A 15,918-nucleotide genomic window follows, 5' to 3' on the forward strand; every position below is an offset into this window, starting at 1 on the left:
ATCATACCTGGTCAATAGATAGGCAACACAAGTTAGGGATCTCAATAATTGTGCCACAAGTACCCGTTTTTGTGTCTTGGCAGTTGCAAAAAAACTGTATTTTTGTCAGATGTTGGAAACTACAGCAAACTTTTTTTATTGTTTTTATTTAGAAAGTACATAAACGCACAAGTAACATGCCTACAAATATATAGAATATTGATGTCTCATTGATAAATATAGTAAATTTAGTAGTAGTAGTAGAGTATTAATTAGGGTTTCCTGATCCAATCTCAAAGATCGGTATCATGGCAAATCAATATATTTTTAAACTGATTGATATTGTTTATATTGAACTATAAAACCTGACCAAATCAGCTGTCACTCAGGTGTTTTGACTCACGAGTGCACCTAATAACATAAACAAAAGGAAAAGGTTTTGAGACTATTTGTGTTAATTACCTGATTTATGTGTACTTTCATTACAGATCAGTGTGACAATCTGTTTTGTTTTGGTGTCCTCTAGTGGATGGTGTTTTACTGCCGATAGCACACAGACAGAAGAAGAGAGACGACGACAACCACACTGACCTGAAACAAAAGCCCCGCAAGCAAAAAGCCAACAAGAGTAATCTATTCATGTAAACCGTACAAAAGATGTACACTCGACAAAAATTAACACTCAACGAAATACATTTCATTAAGATAAATCAGGCAAAGGCTGCAAGGGTCAAGCATTTATATTGGATGGGTCTGAATAACATTAATGCACTTGAATTGTGCACTGTGCTGCTGTATTATCTTGGAAAAAAGAAGCATCAGATTGGGACCTGGTTTCCAAATCCCAAATGTTTAATGACTTGGATCAAAGGCAAAAAAACTTAATCATGACATCCCTAGCATTAGTACATAGTACTATAGTACCAGAGCAAGCAGTATTAGCTGTTCTAGTCGATTTTTTTATTCTAAAACATCAGACATCATTTCTGACTAATGTTATAATGGATCTGTGGTTTTTGTATTATTGCAGGTCTCAAGAAGGGTGGATAATTGATGTCAAAAAGGTTTCAGGGTGTCCAAAACTGTCAACATCTTCTAATTCACAGCCTGCAATCAAGATAAACTGGCCACTGTGTGTCATGTCGCAACAAGATTGGTGGTGCATGCCAGCTCATAATCATAATCAATAACAAAGAGACTCCGGCACGCTAAGTCACACGAGTCGGCGTCCAACTTCTTAGAGGGAGCAGCGGCGTTCCGCCACATGAGATTGTTCAATAACAGATGTGATTCTCTAAGATGCTCGGGGCAGTACAAGCACCACACTGAGTGGGTCAGTATGTGTTTACCCTTTGGGGAGAGATGTGGGTAACCCGCTGAACCCCACTCATGATAGGAATTTGGGATTGCAATTTTTTCCCATGAACGAGGAATTCCCAGTAAGTGCAGGTCATAAGCTCGCATTGATTGAGTCCCTGCCAGTTGTTCACACTGTCCATTGCTTCTAATGATTGGATGGTTTAGTGAGGTCCTCGGATCACCCCGAGAAGACGATCAAACTTGACTATCTAGAGAAAGTAAACGTTGTTACAGGGTTTCAGTAGGTAAACCTGACGAGGGATCATTACTATTTGTAGGCAACACAGAAAAGACGTTGTGGGTCCTATTGGTTCCCATTAGGGCTCAGCAATAAATAATTTGCACTTTTGGCATTTAGCATTAAAATCATGAACATTTTTAATGTCAAATGTTGCTGCAAAAAGGCTCAAGCCCCGTCATCAAAACTTTCTGAATCAACTCAGTTTTAAACCGGACGGGAATAGCTTAGTGGGGAGAGATCTCACAGCACAAATAAGGCATCTACATAAATACATACAAAGCCCTAAATGGAGGTCAAACTGAGTTTTGTTTTTCCACTGTTACAAATCTTACTGGAGCGTCAGGGAGTAGCTGAGGGATTGCCCCTGAAGGTCTGGACTAAAATACATTTCATGGTTCTCATCTGTGTATTTATAAATATCTAAGCTGCTCTGGTTGATAATGAACCGACACTGCCGCTCGCTGCATTTGTTATCAAACTGGAACCAGCAGAGGGAAAAACAGCATTTATTTTCTGTACAGACTAAAACAAGATTGTCCTCCAGAGACAGATTTATTGCCGGGGACTGTAGCAGTGCAAGTGTGATGATGAAAGTTGATGGATCCACAGTTGTATCCACAGCGCAGAGCACTTAATCAGTGTCAATAGTGGATGTGGGTAGGTGTTCTGTTGTGCAACGATGGAGAGACACAGATGGTTATCGGAGGGTATTTGCAGACTTTCTGATTACAAGTTAAATGACCTTGTAGACTTCTGAGTCCTCCTAAATGAAAAAAGCATCTTTGCAGTTTGAACAGAGATAATATTTTCATTATTCTAAGTCAAAATGCAGATCACAGCCACACAAGGTGCCCCACTCCATAGTGTAGTCTTATTCTCATACAAATAAAGTAATAACAAATAAATATCAAATAAAACTGTAACAAGTAAAAATTCTGCATCCTAAATATTTCTTAAATAAAATTGAAAAAGTTTTAATTTGTTTAATGTCGGTTTTGGTATGCTAATGTTGGGCTAGTAGCTAGCTATTGTAGCTGATAAGCTAATGGCAAGTTACAGGTCAACAAACGCTACACCATGGGCTTCAGAATAAAGTAGTGCTTTCAGTGATTATTTTTCATAGAGACCCTGTTTTTGAACAATCCGAATGAGACAGCAGACAAGGAGAGGCAGTTGATCAGAGAGGGGAGAAGACGGGAGATGTAAATTAATTGTTTACATCCAGGAGCAATACAATATTGGCCTCCATTTTGTCTTCTTCTGTCCTGTGGCTCCTCAGTTGAACTCACCCAAGCTTACCAACCTTCTGACATTACAAGCTAGAGTACTGCAACATAGCGGCGCTCTTGCCACAAAAGATAAAACAGAGCTTCTCGTGTCTATTAAATGCTCACATTTGTAATGTTTGTTATGTTATTGTTGATTACAGTGAAACTCCATTTAGTAATTCAGCTTAACTTTGTTAACTGCTTGATTTTGACTTTGAGGCCCCTGCAGTGTGCACAAGTAATCAACCTACACAGGTGTTTTCACTTATCTCCCCTGAGCAGACCTCTTCTCAGGACTGTGTGGGCATTTACAAACAGCAATTGATTTACATCCCTACATTAAACTACGTTGACGTTCTTATCATTTTTATTAGTGCATTAACCTCATGTAATTCTCAGCAAAGCTCCACCCAACGTACACCTGCAAAGGTCGCATCAAAACGTCAAGGTACCAAGTACCAGTAAGAAGTTACTACTCTCTCTAAACGGAAACAAATTCTACATACCAGCACCACTAAGGCTCACTTATGTAAGTGTAATAATGAGCTATACTATGTGAGCCTTAGAGGTGCTGGTAGGTAACTTTGGACAGTCAGGCTATAGAAATGCCCTTGTTTCCTTTTTATGCTAAGCTATGCTAACTATCTTCTAACTCCAGCTTCATATTTTGATCTATATTGATCTACTCATCTAACTTTCATCAAGAAAGTGAATACGTGAATTTCTTTGAAAAGGGACAGTGTGTAACATTTCCTTAAAACTCCTCAGATCAATACTGAGTTTGGTAAATTGGCTTTTATTACAGGAGGTGTTGAAATTAGGAATGTGTCTGTAGATATTTAAAGTGTATGCAAGTGTATGATAAGGGTGTCCTAAAGTGTTCCTGGTTTGGTTCATTTTGCAGACATGGTTGTTATTGATTGTTTTTAATTGGCATTTCTACATTTTATTGTTTTTATTGCTGTTGTTGATGTTATACAGTACCAGTCAAAAGTTTGGACACACCTTCTCATTCAACTACTTTGAAGAATCTAAAATCTAAAACATATTCTGGTTTGTTGAGCATTTGTTTGTTTACCACATAATTCCATATGTGTTCCTTCATAGTTTGGATGTCTTCAATATTAATCTACAATGTAGAAAAAAATAAAAATAAAAATAAAGAAAAACCATTGAATGAGAATGTGTCCAAACTTTTGACTGGTACTGTACATCCTTCCATATTGGCAAATAACTGTTCACATTGCTGTATATCATTCTTGCCAGACATGTCTTCTTTGTTTTATGAGACTTTTCATCCCTTCATTGTTATCATGTATTGTATATCCTTCTAGCCCATACGAATGTGAATTCAGTGTACTGTTGTAAAAGAGATTAATGCTCAGTCAATTTTCCCTGAAAAAACAATAGCTGATGATAAAGACAGCGACAGCAAAACACGAAATAAGCCTTCTGGAGACAGTGCAGAAGCCATGCAGAGCAACAGGAAGCCACAGGAGACAGCTCCCAGGGTGCACTGTTCCCAGTTGTACACCTTTTCACAAAACCAAGTTATTCCAGCTAGTGATGATGAGTCTTTGTGGGTGCCTTGAATGTACCGATTTAACATTCTCTCTTTGGGTTTATAAGAATGGAAATATGCCAAGAGTAGATGTGAGGCTGAGCTCCCTGCTGTTTTTGATATTGCACTATGCGCTTGATGTTTATTTGAAACGACTCCACGCTAGATAACAACATCTGCCAGATATTCTCACACATCACCCCCCTCCCTTCCCAATGTTTGAATTATGGGCGGCCATCTTCACATTCACCACTTGTGATTACTGCCTCATTGGCTCCAGCCTGTTTTTTCTAAACAGTGGTGACAGAAATACATTGTAGTGTTTCCCAGTTACACCACAAACTGCACATGTGGTTGTAAACCCGGCTGACTGGTTTAATTGGCAGGGTGTGGGTGTGGGTAGTTTCTGCAGATGATTCTGAAAGAAATGCAGTCTGGAGCATTATGGCTCATCTTAAACTTTAGGCATGTACACGTTAGGCCTGGTTAGAGCGCTAAAGAGATGAAAGGGAGTGCTTGAATTAATAGTTTTCACAAGAGGGAACATCAAAGGGCCTAAATTATTAATAGTATACTTTGAGGTTTACACTGAGCAGCTGTTTAACAAAGGAATTATTTTCCAGCAATTGTTTTTTATCATAGAAATATTTCAAATTCTGCATTATATTTCTATGTTACTTGTTGTCATGCCAAAGTGTATTATTATTTGTCCAAACATTAAACATACTGTACTGTAACATTACAGCCGCAATGCAGAGTTAATATTTAGTCTACCAATATATTTATACACTGTACAACAAAGAACAAAGTCAGAGCATTTAGGAGAGATAAACTGAGGCAGCAGCTTCTCCTCTTAACATCTACACCAGCAGTCACCACAAGGGGGCAGTCTTATTCTGATTACAGCGAGACAGTGTACTGTATGATGGTACAGAGCAATATTTGACTGTTCAATATTATATTTACAAAGCCAAAAAAATACTTTAACACATTAAATACTGTATTCCTTAAAAGCAACCAAAATGATGTACAAACTACTGAAAACAGCATACAAGATGTACCATTTTGTCTTTTAAAAAACTTTAATTTTCTTAATATGGACTGTCTACTGCAATCAATAACGGCACCTCTTGTTTATTTGTTCACAGGGTTGTTTGTTGCATTGCTACATTACTTGTTAGTATATTAGCAAGTATATAGCTGGTATATTGATACTGATGCAACTCCATTTTTATTATACTGCTGCTGTTGTTTCGTGCTTTGAAATCAGTGGAGGAATGTAACTTAATACATTAACTCAACTAGTATTTTGTATTTTGAAGTACTATTGTAATTTTTCCCCTACATTTATTTCACTACTTTGTATATTTGCAAGCTTTCGTTAATAGTAATTTTGCAGATTCAGATTATTAATAAAAAATCAACGGAAAAATAATGATGTACTATAATGGAATATCTACCCAGCTGTATGTAAAGTAGTTTAAATTAGCCCCACCGTAGCCAGCTGCTACATTAAAGTGATGAACACATTAATGCATCCCTAATTATAAGCCAGTGATTTTATTGATATTATTCTGGCATTGGCCATTCTGCATATTGAGTACCTTTACTTTTAGTACTTATAAGTACAGTTTGATGTAAATATTTTTTGTACTTCAACTAAAGTAAGACATTCCATGCGTGACTTTTACATTTAACAGAGTATTCTTACACTGTACTGCTTCTTTTACATTAGTAGAAAAACAGAATACATCTTCCACCATCAATTAAAACTACCTAACAGATGGAAAAACAGATGGTAAAGTTTAGATTATAGTTCTGGATCAAAAAAAGCTGCAATATGCTACTGAACCTCCACTTCTCTAGTTTCAAATCCATCTATTACTGTCTATATAACTAACATAATTAACAAATATCTATATCTCTCTATGTATATATGAAAGGAACTGTTAAATGCAATTCTAAACTCAGTATTTTCTCCTGTTTCCATCTTGAACGTTGTTTACATTTGTTTTTTAAGCTAAGTTTGACAAATAGAAGGGTTTGTAAAAAGTGTATGAAAGCCAATTTTATAAGAAAAGGGTTTTCTGGAGAGCTGACTATCCTTACAAAGACGTGTGTGTGTGTGTGTGTGTGTGTGTGTGTGTGTGTGTGTGTGTGTGTGTGTGTGTGTGTGTGTGTGTGTGTGTGTGTGTGTGTTGTGTGTTGTGTGTTGTGTATTTGTGTGTGTGTGTTGGCTGTCTCCAGATGGGTACTCACTGCTTTGAGTCTGGAAACAGCAAACACACTGAACTTCTTGGCAGAGGTGTGAAGTGTGCCGTGACCTCTGACTTCCCATGTGGCCACAAATGATGTTTGTTCAGGCCAACATTCGGCTCATTTAGTGACTAAATTCTTCAGATGGTGACGCCTCTGAATTAAATATTTTTCACGTGTACCGAAAGAAGAAAATGTCACAAAGAAAACATATACTTTAAACAGAACAATCTTACATAAAGAGGTAAAAAGAGAAATAATGCAACTGTGTACTCCACCACAGGAAATAAGGTTAAGGTTTGTAAAGTGTTGAGACCAATTACTCTTGTTTGTTCTGTCACATGGCTGTGAACATAGAGCGGATATAGGCTGCTCTAAAGCAAACAAACAACTCTGTAAATTAGACCTGCATTTGTAACATTTGTAAATTAAACCTGCATTTGTAACATGACCTTTTAAACTTAAACAGTTAATGTGATGAATAAAAAGCTGCATGGACTATTTTCTAAGTTTCACGTATGACTGCATTATGCATTATGCATTTCTCCCTGTCAAGTTACCGCTATTGATACATAAACATGCAGTATATAAGTGTATAAAAAATGTAATGACCTTTCATACTCTTTGGATCATGCTCAAGCTCAGTTATTTGTAAAATGCAAATAATACATGAGCCAGCACTGTTGGGAAAGCACTGCAAAACACACAGTCCAGTTACGCTCGGACTTTGTTGAAAACTAAAGACACACATTGGGAGATTTACAGGCCAGCTCAGAATTTGGACCTCTGGTGTTAAAACTAAATAGACACAAAGAAATGGGGAAAAGGATAAACACAAATGCAACTACCCACATGTTCCACAGACTTTCATAGATGGTGTTCTCCACTCTTTTTTTCATGCAGGCAAAGTTAGCCTCACCCTGTCTGTGGCGATGTCAAAAAGTAAGTAAGAACATCTCAAGCCTGACGTATGCGTTAAGAAGGGCAGGTGAATGGAAGTTAAAACAGCTGGAACTGTGTGATGACATTGAAGGAAAACTCTGGGTGGAGCCGCCACCAGCCTGCAGGATAAAGCTGCACTTGTTTCACAGCACCAGAGAGTCAGAGCCTGGATGCTGTGAGCTCCGCAACATGTTTCACCTGATACAATGAGAGCTTGTTTACGGATCAGGAGAGTAAAAGACCTCATGGAGAATATGCAACACACACACACACACACACACACACACACACACACACACACACACACACACACACTGTGGTGTATGTACACTAAACAGGGTGTTTCTAGGTAAAAGAGGTGGGACCTGGTACAAACAGGATACAGGAAATGGGCCTGCTTCTAAAAAGGGTCAATCTAAAGATCCCTGAAAAATAATGGACACAGTGTTACTCTGTTCAATATGTTACATCGGTGACAGCCAAATATTTTTCATTTACCCAAATCTGAACTCATTTCATGACTTTGTGTTTAAAATATTGTGTAATTTGACCTTGTTTGGCCTCAAGCAGTTGTTTAAATGAATCCATCTGAGAGGTTTAGAGCGGAACTGGAACTTTATGACATATATAACTGCGCTACTCTGAGTCTGCACTATGATCTGCGTCCAACCTCGCTGTAAGTGAATGTAAATTTCTTATTATGTGAAGGCAGCTGTACACATCTGAAACCTGACAAAGGGCCCCATTCTTCTTTTTCAAGTCAAAATGGTTGGGAATCACAGGCCTTTAGTTAAACAATGTATTGTATTTAACAATCTTAATATCATTATTATTTTTGGGTGAAATCTTCTGAAAACGTACATGTAATTACAGCCGTCAACTAAATGTAGCAGAGTAAATAGTACAATATATTCCTGTAGTACATATAGAAGTATTAAGTAGAAGAAAAGTAAAAGCACAATAAAGGTACTTCATTACTTTCCACTACTGCATATAAACACACACATAATAACAAAGACCTTCAAACTGTTGTTTCGGCAGTAAATGAAAACGCTGGTATTTTGTTTGCTCCATCCGTACCCACCTACATTTGGTCAATCTGCATAATCAGAGATCACCTTTTGAACCACGTGATTCAAACAAGGTACATTTCTACCTTGTAAATTATTCACATGCTACCGTGCATTCTCCGGTATAATTGAACAGAACACTTGAAAGAGAAGTGAGGTGAAATCAACAGTTTTAAGGCCAACCGATAATATTTAAAGCTTGAAAAACTTCACTTATGTACAGGGGTTCAATTTGCCCTCCAAAAGCAGATTCTGTAAATTACTTATTTCACTGGGCTTTGTTGGAAAATTGTCAAGATAAAATGCTTATAATGAATCCATGCAGCCAAAATGTGTCTCCGTCTAACTGGCCTTTTAGTGGAAAGTGTTCTGTTTGTGGTGCAATGGAGCAGCCAGGCGTCTTCCTCTACTCAGGGTGGAGAAGTTTTTTAACTGTACAAAGACTAGTGTTGTAAATGAATGTGTGCGCTTGTGGGGCAAAGCACTCAGGAATGGGTGTGTACTGCCACAGCCTTCAACACAAGGTATTTGTTTTTATTTGTTCCCCAGTGCTGGAGGTTTGCTGTTAGGTCGGGGTTTAAACTGTGTGTATGTGTGAAGTAAAAGAGACATCACTTTAGAGACTGCAGAGCCATCACAGGACCCCCATACAGATCTCACACGTTATCTATGTTGTGTATGCTATACTCAAGTACTGCACTACAATTTTGAGGTACTTGTACTTAAATTAATCCTTATAATGTCATGCTACTTTATACTTCTACTACACTACAATTTGGAGGCATCGATTTAACTTTTTACTTTAATTTATTTCAAAGCTTTAGTTTGTTAGTTACTTTGGAGATTCAGAAAATGAACTGATAAATGATGATGTATCATTATAGATGAAGGTACCTGGCAGTATAAAATATAGTAGTAAAGTAGAAAAGTAGCCCATACCAGCTGCAACATTGGCAATGCTTACAAATAAATGCATTAATAATTATATTCCAATAACATATTAAAAAAGATTCTAAAAATGGGCCATTCTACATGAGTACTTTTATTATTGGTACTTTAAGCATCATTTTTGTAGTTTTACTTATTACCTATTGTATTTTTAAATACAGGACTTTTACTTGTAACTAGTATTTCTACAATTTGGTAGTTAAGTTAAGGATCTGAATATTTCTCCCACCACTGCGCACATGGTTCTGGAATAGTAGGATGGACATGGATAACAGCTCTATACTTTACGACAATTGCTTATATGACAATAATGAAGGACATATTCTCTACTGTACATGTCATTCTCAGGATGATGATATAGAATATAATAGGGGAGAACGCAAGTTAGAAATGGCAAAAAAAGATGATTTTAAGGAGCAAAGGTATCATTAAAAATTCCTGTGATCAATGTTTTTGGCAACTTTTCTCATCTACATTTGTTCAAAGTATTGGCCAGGTACTGTGACCCAAAGGTCAGTGTTAATGTTGTGTTTTTAAGGATCATACACAAAACAGGGTAAGTCTTCTTCATACTATAAAAAAGAAAATGAATCATTGATGACTATGTCTACTTGTCAGCTTGGATTAGTTATTTCTGCCATTACCCTAATATGTAAAAATAAAAAAACAGCCTATTTTGGGACAGATCTGGTGTTGTACCTCTGGTTTGCCATGATGTCACCATGGGAAAATAGCTTGTGGTACTTCAGCCTCTGCCCTGATTGGTAGAAGGCAGCCTTCAAACTAGTTGTATAATAAAAACTAAATGTTGTATAAAGTTCAGTACTACAGAATACCATAGAAATAACACTAATTGTGAAGGTTGAGACCTCTCCTCCTTCTTCCACTGTCACTCCGGTGTTACTTTGAGGGAGGTCGAGTGGGCGGAGATATGCAAATGGTGGCAGTGGAGCCCTTTTAATCGCGTCTGCAGTCCAGCAACCTCACAGTGGACTGTTGTCACTCTCACAGAATCCACCACACCCACAGCCAGCGGCAGGGTCAACACTCACAGGGAGGCGTTCTGCTTTATAGAAAAGCCAAAGAAGGGTTGTACTGCACAGACTCAAGTCTTTTCTCTCTGAGTTTGTGCGTTTTGAGATATCTTCTTTTGTCAGAAGCCCAACGATTCAATAATTTCCATATCAAGTGGAGTGGAATATTTAGGGTATTACTTTTTTCTTCTGTGAGATCACCTTTACCTCAGTTTAAGGACTTTTACCCTTTTTTTTTACTTTTGACACAAGGATATTCAAGGATGCATTTTGTGACGGCTGTGAGTCCTTTTGTGGTCATTACTCTATTTTTGTCACTGGTCGAAACCAAGTTCTACAGACCACTCCAATTTAACCAGTATAAAGCTGGGCTCAATCAACACCATGACCAGGGGAGAGCCACCAGCAGACACAAGTAAGTTCTGTTTCTCTCTCTCTGTCTTGTGCTCTCAGGAATCAAGTCCACTTATGAGCTTAATTTACATTTTACTCTGAGTGACAACATTTTTTTATTCTATAACCAAATATAAATCATATTAATGTGTCTCACCTTTATTCTCTCTATCTTTTATCTCCTCTCTGAAAGGAACCACTGTGCCTATGTGGTTGAAAAGACAGTGTCCTTCACCGTGCAGGACGGGGCAGCCCCATATGTAAAAGCTGAATACAACAAGTGCTCCTGGGGTCAGAAATGTCCAACTCTACAGTGAGTAAACAACAGCTCTTATTAAGCCATGTTGATATTTAAGAAAATGGGATTTACATCACTTCAGGGTAGAAAAATACCACAGTCAAGCGTACTTTTCTGACTGATTGTTGTTTCCCTCAGGTATCGTCTGATGTACAAACCAATCTACAAGGTGGCACATAAAGCAGTCACAGAGCTGGAGTGGCGTTGTTGTCCCGGTTACTCTGGTTATGGCTGTATGGAGGGACATCCAGTTTACCACCATCCCATGAAAATGATGCCACCATTCAAGGGCCCACAGATGAAAGGCCCGCAGTTTAAGGGGCCACAGTTCAAGGGCCCGCAGTACAAAGGTCCCATGTTCAAGGGTCCCATGTTCAAGGGCCCACCTATTAACACTGTTGTGAAGGGCAACCCATGGAGTCAAAATAAAGGACCTCCCACCGGCGGTTTTAACTCCTACCCAATGCGCCACTTTGGGCCTCCAAGGACCTCATTCCCAGAAACCTCCTTGGAGCCCTATCCATCCGAGCCAGAGACAATGCCAATGCCAGAGCACCAGGAACCACATCACACAGAGCACGACCAAGAACATGACCAAGAACATGACCAAGAACATGACCAAGAACATGAACATGAACATGAACATGAACATGAGCATGAGCATGAGCGTGAACAAAGCCAAGGACCTGAGGAACACATACCAGAAGAAATCACTCCTGCTCCCTCTGCTGGTGAGCAGCCTGAAGGTGAGACCATAGGTGTGTCCAAATTCTAAACTACCTACTAGTTCTAACTGGGTTTGACTATGAAAAATTAAGCATACTCGCACTTTTCAGAGTGACATCATGGGCTCTGAAATCCTGACTTAACAATTGTTTTGATTCAAATCACACACAAGTGTATCATGTTGTTCCCAATGTTAACAGCTTTTCTTTCTCTCTTCAGGCCAGACTATCGACCGTGAAACAGAGGAACGGCTATATCAAATGGAGGAGGATGTGCGACGTCTAAACCAGGGTCTGGAAACCCTGAGGGGAACTGTGAATGGACTGGAAGATAGTCTACGAGCCTCGCTGAGAGAGGATGCCAACCGGATGCTGTCAGCTCTTCTCTCTGCTGCCCCTGGTCCTGTTCCCGCTCCTGTTGTAGCCTCTGGTCCATCCAGTGTAGGGTTTGTAGAGATTCCAGGGGGAAACCCTGAGACAGAGGGTCTAGATGGCAGACACGTGTTTCCAGGCCTCACAGATCTAAATGGAAGGGTAGAGGAGCTCAGGACAGAGCTGCAAGCCAAGACAGCAGAGCTGCAGGAACTCAAAGCAACAGTGACAGGACATGATGGAGCACTGAAGAAGATGTCAAATGTAGCTGGGGTGGTGTCAGACTCCAGCCACAATCTTGGGGACAATGCACAGAAAGTTATGGAGAACTTAATGGATGCAAAGCTGAGTGAAGCAAGGACCGAAATTCTTGGTGGGTTTGAGATACGTGTGGAGAGTGCAGAGGGCCGATGCGAGGAGAAAGCTGGGGATTTGCGTCATCAGTGCCAGAGGGAGCAAAGTGAGAGGCAGGAGCAGATGGAGGACGCTCTTGTGGAGAGTAACACAGACTTAAGAACAGATCTGAGAAACCTCCAGGCACAGATCCATGGTTTAAAGGCAACAGAGAGCTGTTCAGGTAGAGTGAGTGGACTGGTTGAAAGAGTACAAATGCTGGAAACATCAATGGCAGGCCTCAACCAGTCCCAGGGGCAGCTGAGGGTGGAGCTAGGTGGACACAAAGACCACATAGAGGGAATGCTGGAGGGGCGTCTGGTGTATGTAGAGTCCAAGCTCAACCTGACTGGGCAGATTAAAAGTGATGAGTCTGTAAGGAGTAGTGTGGTCCCAGACAGAGCTGAGACAGGACAGGAAGTGGAAGCCAGAATGGATGGTAAGATGATGGCTCTGGAAGGCCGTTTACTGATGGCTTTGGAGGAGCTGGGTAATGCCACTGCTCCCGCATTGCTTGAAGGTCATGCTGTTCCCACTCTGGAGACAGAACTGGAGTCTCTCAGAAGGAGACTAGCGGTAGATGTGGACAGAGTTCAGAAGCACCTGAGCAGCCTTGAGGTTCTCTGCTCCTCTTCCTGTTCCTCACCTCAAAACCCATCTGCTGTCCAAGGAGACTCAGCGGCGACAGGTGCTAACCTGGCAGAGGAGCAGAAGGTGAAGGAGGCAATCAACAAGCAAGGTGACCGTTTGAATAGCCTCAATGTCACAATGCAGAACATCCTGAGCCGTCTGACCCCCAGGGAACAGCAGGAACAAGCAGAGGGCGGTTATACCATCCAGGGAGAGCTCACAATCCTCCAGTTCAATGTCCGCTCAGTCAACCATACCCTCAAAGGCCTCCAGGATTCCCTGGGGACAGTAGTCCACCAGGTGGACCAAGCCAACAGCTCCTGGCATGAGAGAGAGGCTCGTCTGGCGCAGCAGATAAAGGGTGTGGTGCAGCTGGTTGGACATCAGGCTTCCATGCTTGGGGCAGGTGAGCGCAAACTGACCCGGGTTAAAGTTGACCTGCAGGAGATGAAGAGGCGGCTAGCCGAGGAGGTCCGGGGCTGCCGGAGCACAGCAATGGGGGTCCAGAAAGAGGTAATTGAGGTTGGAGGGCGCGTAACCAGTGTGGAAGACCAGTGCAAGGGCCTGAACTACTTAGCAGATGACCTGGAGAGAATCAGGGAGGAGTTGGAGAGACAATCGAATGGGCTTCTTGTGCAAGTCAATGGGACTCTTTCCAGCCATGCTCAGCAGCTGTCCGAGCTGAGAGGCGAACTCAGAAACTGCAGCTCCCAGGTAGAGCCAACACAAAAGAGTTTAGAGCTGGAGCCAGAGCTGAGACGAGGGGACACCTTCACTTTGAATTAGTTCAGTTCACACAGAGTTACGGACAATAGATTTTATAAATGAATGAAAAAGGGGAAAATACTCTGCAGGTGTAGTGGGTGTCCACTTAAACCCCCCATCTAATAATTTGAATTTGAATTGTAAAATACAAAGGTTTTGAACCTGCACTGAAGGATGATTTTAATGTTAACAAACTGCACCTGTGTTACTGTACTGTTTCTGTAAAGCTTTCAAAAAATATTGTATGAACGCTTGCATAACAATGTTTACATGTTTAAGATTTTGTATTGATTTTTTCTTATGACTAGACTAGAAGTATACAAGATATTATGTTTTTATATGATTTCAGTTCTTGAGCATCCATTTCTATTCTGATTGTAACACGACATAATATGTTAGCATTTCAAGCTATACAAAGTTTAATTTCAAGGTTTTTCAACACTGACAATCCAATAAACACGTTTCTTTACTACTCGTGTTTACTTTGTATATTTGCAGACTTGTCACACAAGAGGTGAAAGATACATAATAAAAATTGTATTAATTACTTCTGGTCCAACCCTGCATTTCAGAAACTAGTCATATTTTACTTTATTGGTGAGAGGTATTGATGCAGAGAAGAGGGGAAACATATAGAGAGCAATAGGGAAGCTTTTATACTGTTGACTGCTAGGGACGAGGGAGGCTTGACTTGACTGAAGCTTTGTTTATGCAGAATATATATTTTAGTCTCCTTTCAAAAATGAAGTTCATGAGGACAGCCCTTGCTTGCCAGAGGAAAACTGCAAACTGGAATTATTGCCAAGGTGAGACAGAAAGACAAGGAGGACTTCAGCACAGTAGCACTATATTTCATTCTCTTTATAAATCAACAAGCCCAGCTTTCTGAGCACAGTTCTCATTGGACATTACAATAAGGCGATAGCTGCCGAATAAACCTCGCCTGTTAATGCAGTTCCCGCTCAGCCACTGCCCTATCGGACAAACAACCATTTAATTGACAGCTATGTAGGAGATGAGCCCACTGCTGCGTAAAAACTATTTAACCCAAGGCATGTGGTGAATAATAACTTTGGTGATGGCAGGCAGGAAACGGAGGGCAGGCACAAAAAGATAGACACCCAATTTATGTTGGAAGAGGTCAGTGATGGAACGATCTCAAGAAACAAATATAAACCTAGGTAATGATGCAGGTTCATGAACACACACACAAAGACACACACGTACACAAATATACACACACAAAGTAAGAGGCATATGGAGATATTATATTCTTCCAGAAGAAACTTTTCACAAATAACCTACAAACTTATTTTCTTCCATTACTTAAGTGCAAAGATAAACATAAATGCCAGGAAAAATAACTAAATATAATAGGTTCCTGATTATAAAGCCATACACAAAATAAAATGCCATTCTCATACTGATGCACCATACCAGTTCCATGTTAGTTCTCAATATATCTCTCAGTATTTGTGTTTTCCACTTTCTTTTCTGCATTCCTTTCATGTATCATATAAGTTCACACCTTACACAAGCCCAGGCAACAACACATTAATCTTGTTTGTTTCCAAGTCGACACTTTGACTGATTCAAGAGTCTCTTCACTGCTCACTTACGGATCCCATGCACACTGTCTATGGCCAAGACATGCACCCAAATCACAAGAGACAAAGCTGGCACA

At 40.0% G+C, this 15,918-nt stretch overlaps 1 protein-coding gene across 2 annotated transcripts; it reads left to right on the plus strand.

Moving 5' to 3' along the window:
* The first annotated feature begins 10,760 nt into the window (after positions 1-10,760).
* On the plus strand, positions 10,761-14,688 carry emilin3a (elastin microfibril interfacer 3a). Of its 2 annotated transcripts, none has more exons than XM_054609736.1 (4): positions 10,761-11,073; positions 11,245-11,364; positions 11,488-12,107; positions 12,295-14,688. In XM_054609736.1, exons 1-4 carry the CDS (start codon positions 10,922-10,924, stop codon positions 14,253-14,255), a joined length of 2,853 nt encoding a protein of 950 aa, XP_054465711.1. In that variant the 5' UTR covers positions 10,761-10,921; the 3' UTR covers positions 14,256-14,688. The 2 variants fall into 2 exon arrangements, with proteins under 2 accessions (XP_054465711.1, XP_054465712.1); XM_054609737.1 differs by having other exon boundaries at positions 11,488-12,095.
* Positions 14,689-15,918: the final 1,230 nt, after the last annotated feature.

This window comes from Anoplopoma fimbria, chromosome 12 (assembly GCF_027596085.1).
Source record: "Anoplopoma fimbria isolate UVic2021 breed Golden Eagle Sablefish chromosome 12, Afim_UVic_2022, whole genome shotgun sequence".
Taxonomy (NCBI): domain Eukaryota; kingdom Metazoa; phylum Chordata; class Actinopteri; order Perciformes; family Anoplopomatidae; genus Anoplopoma; species Anoplopoma fimbria.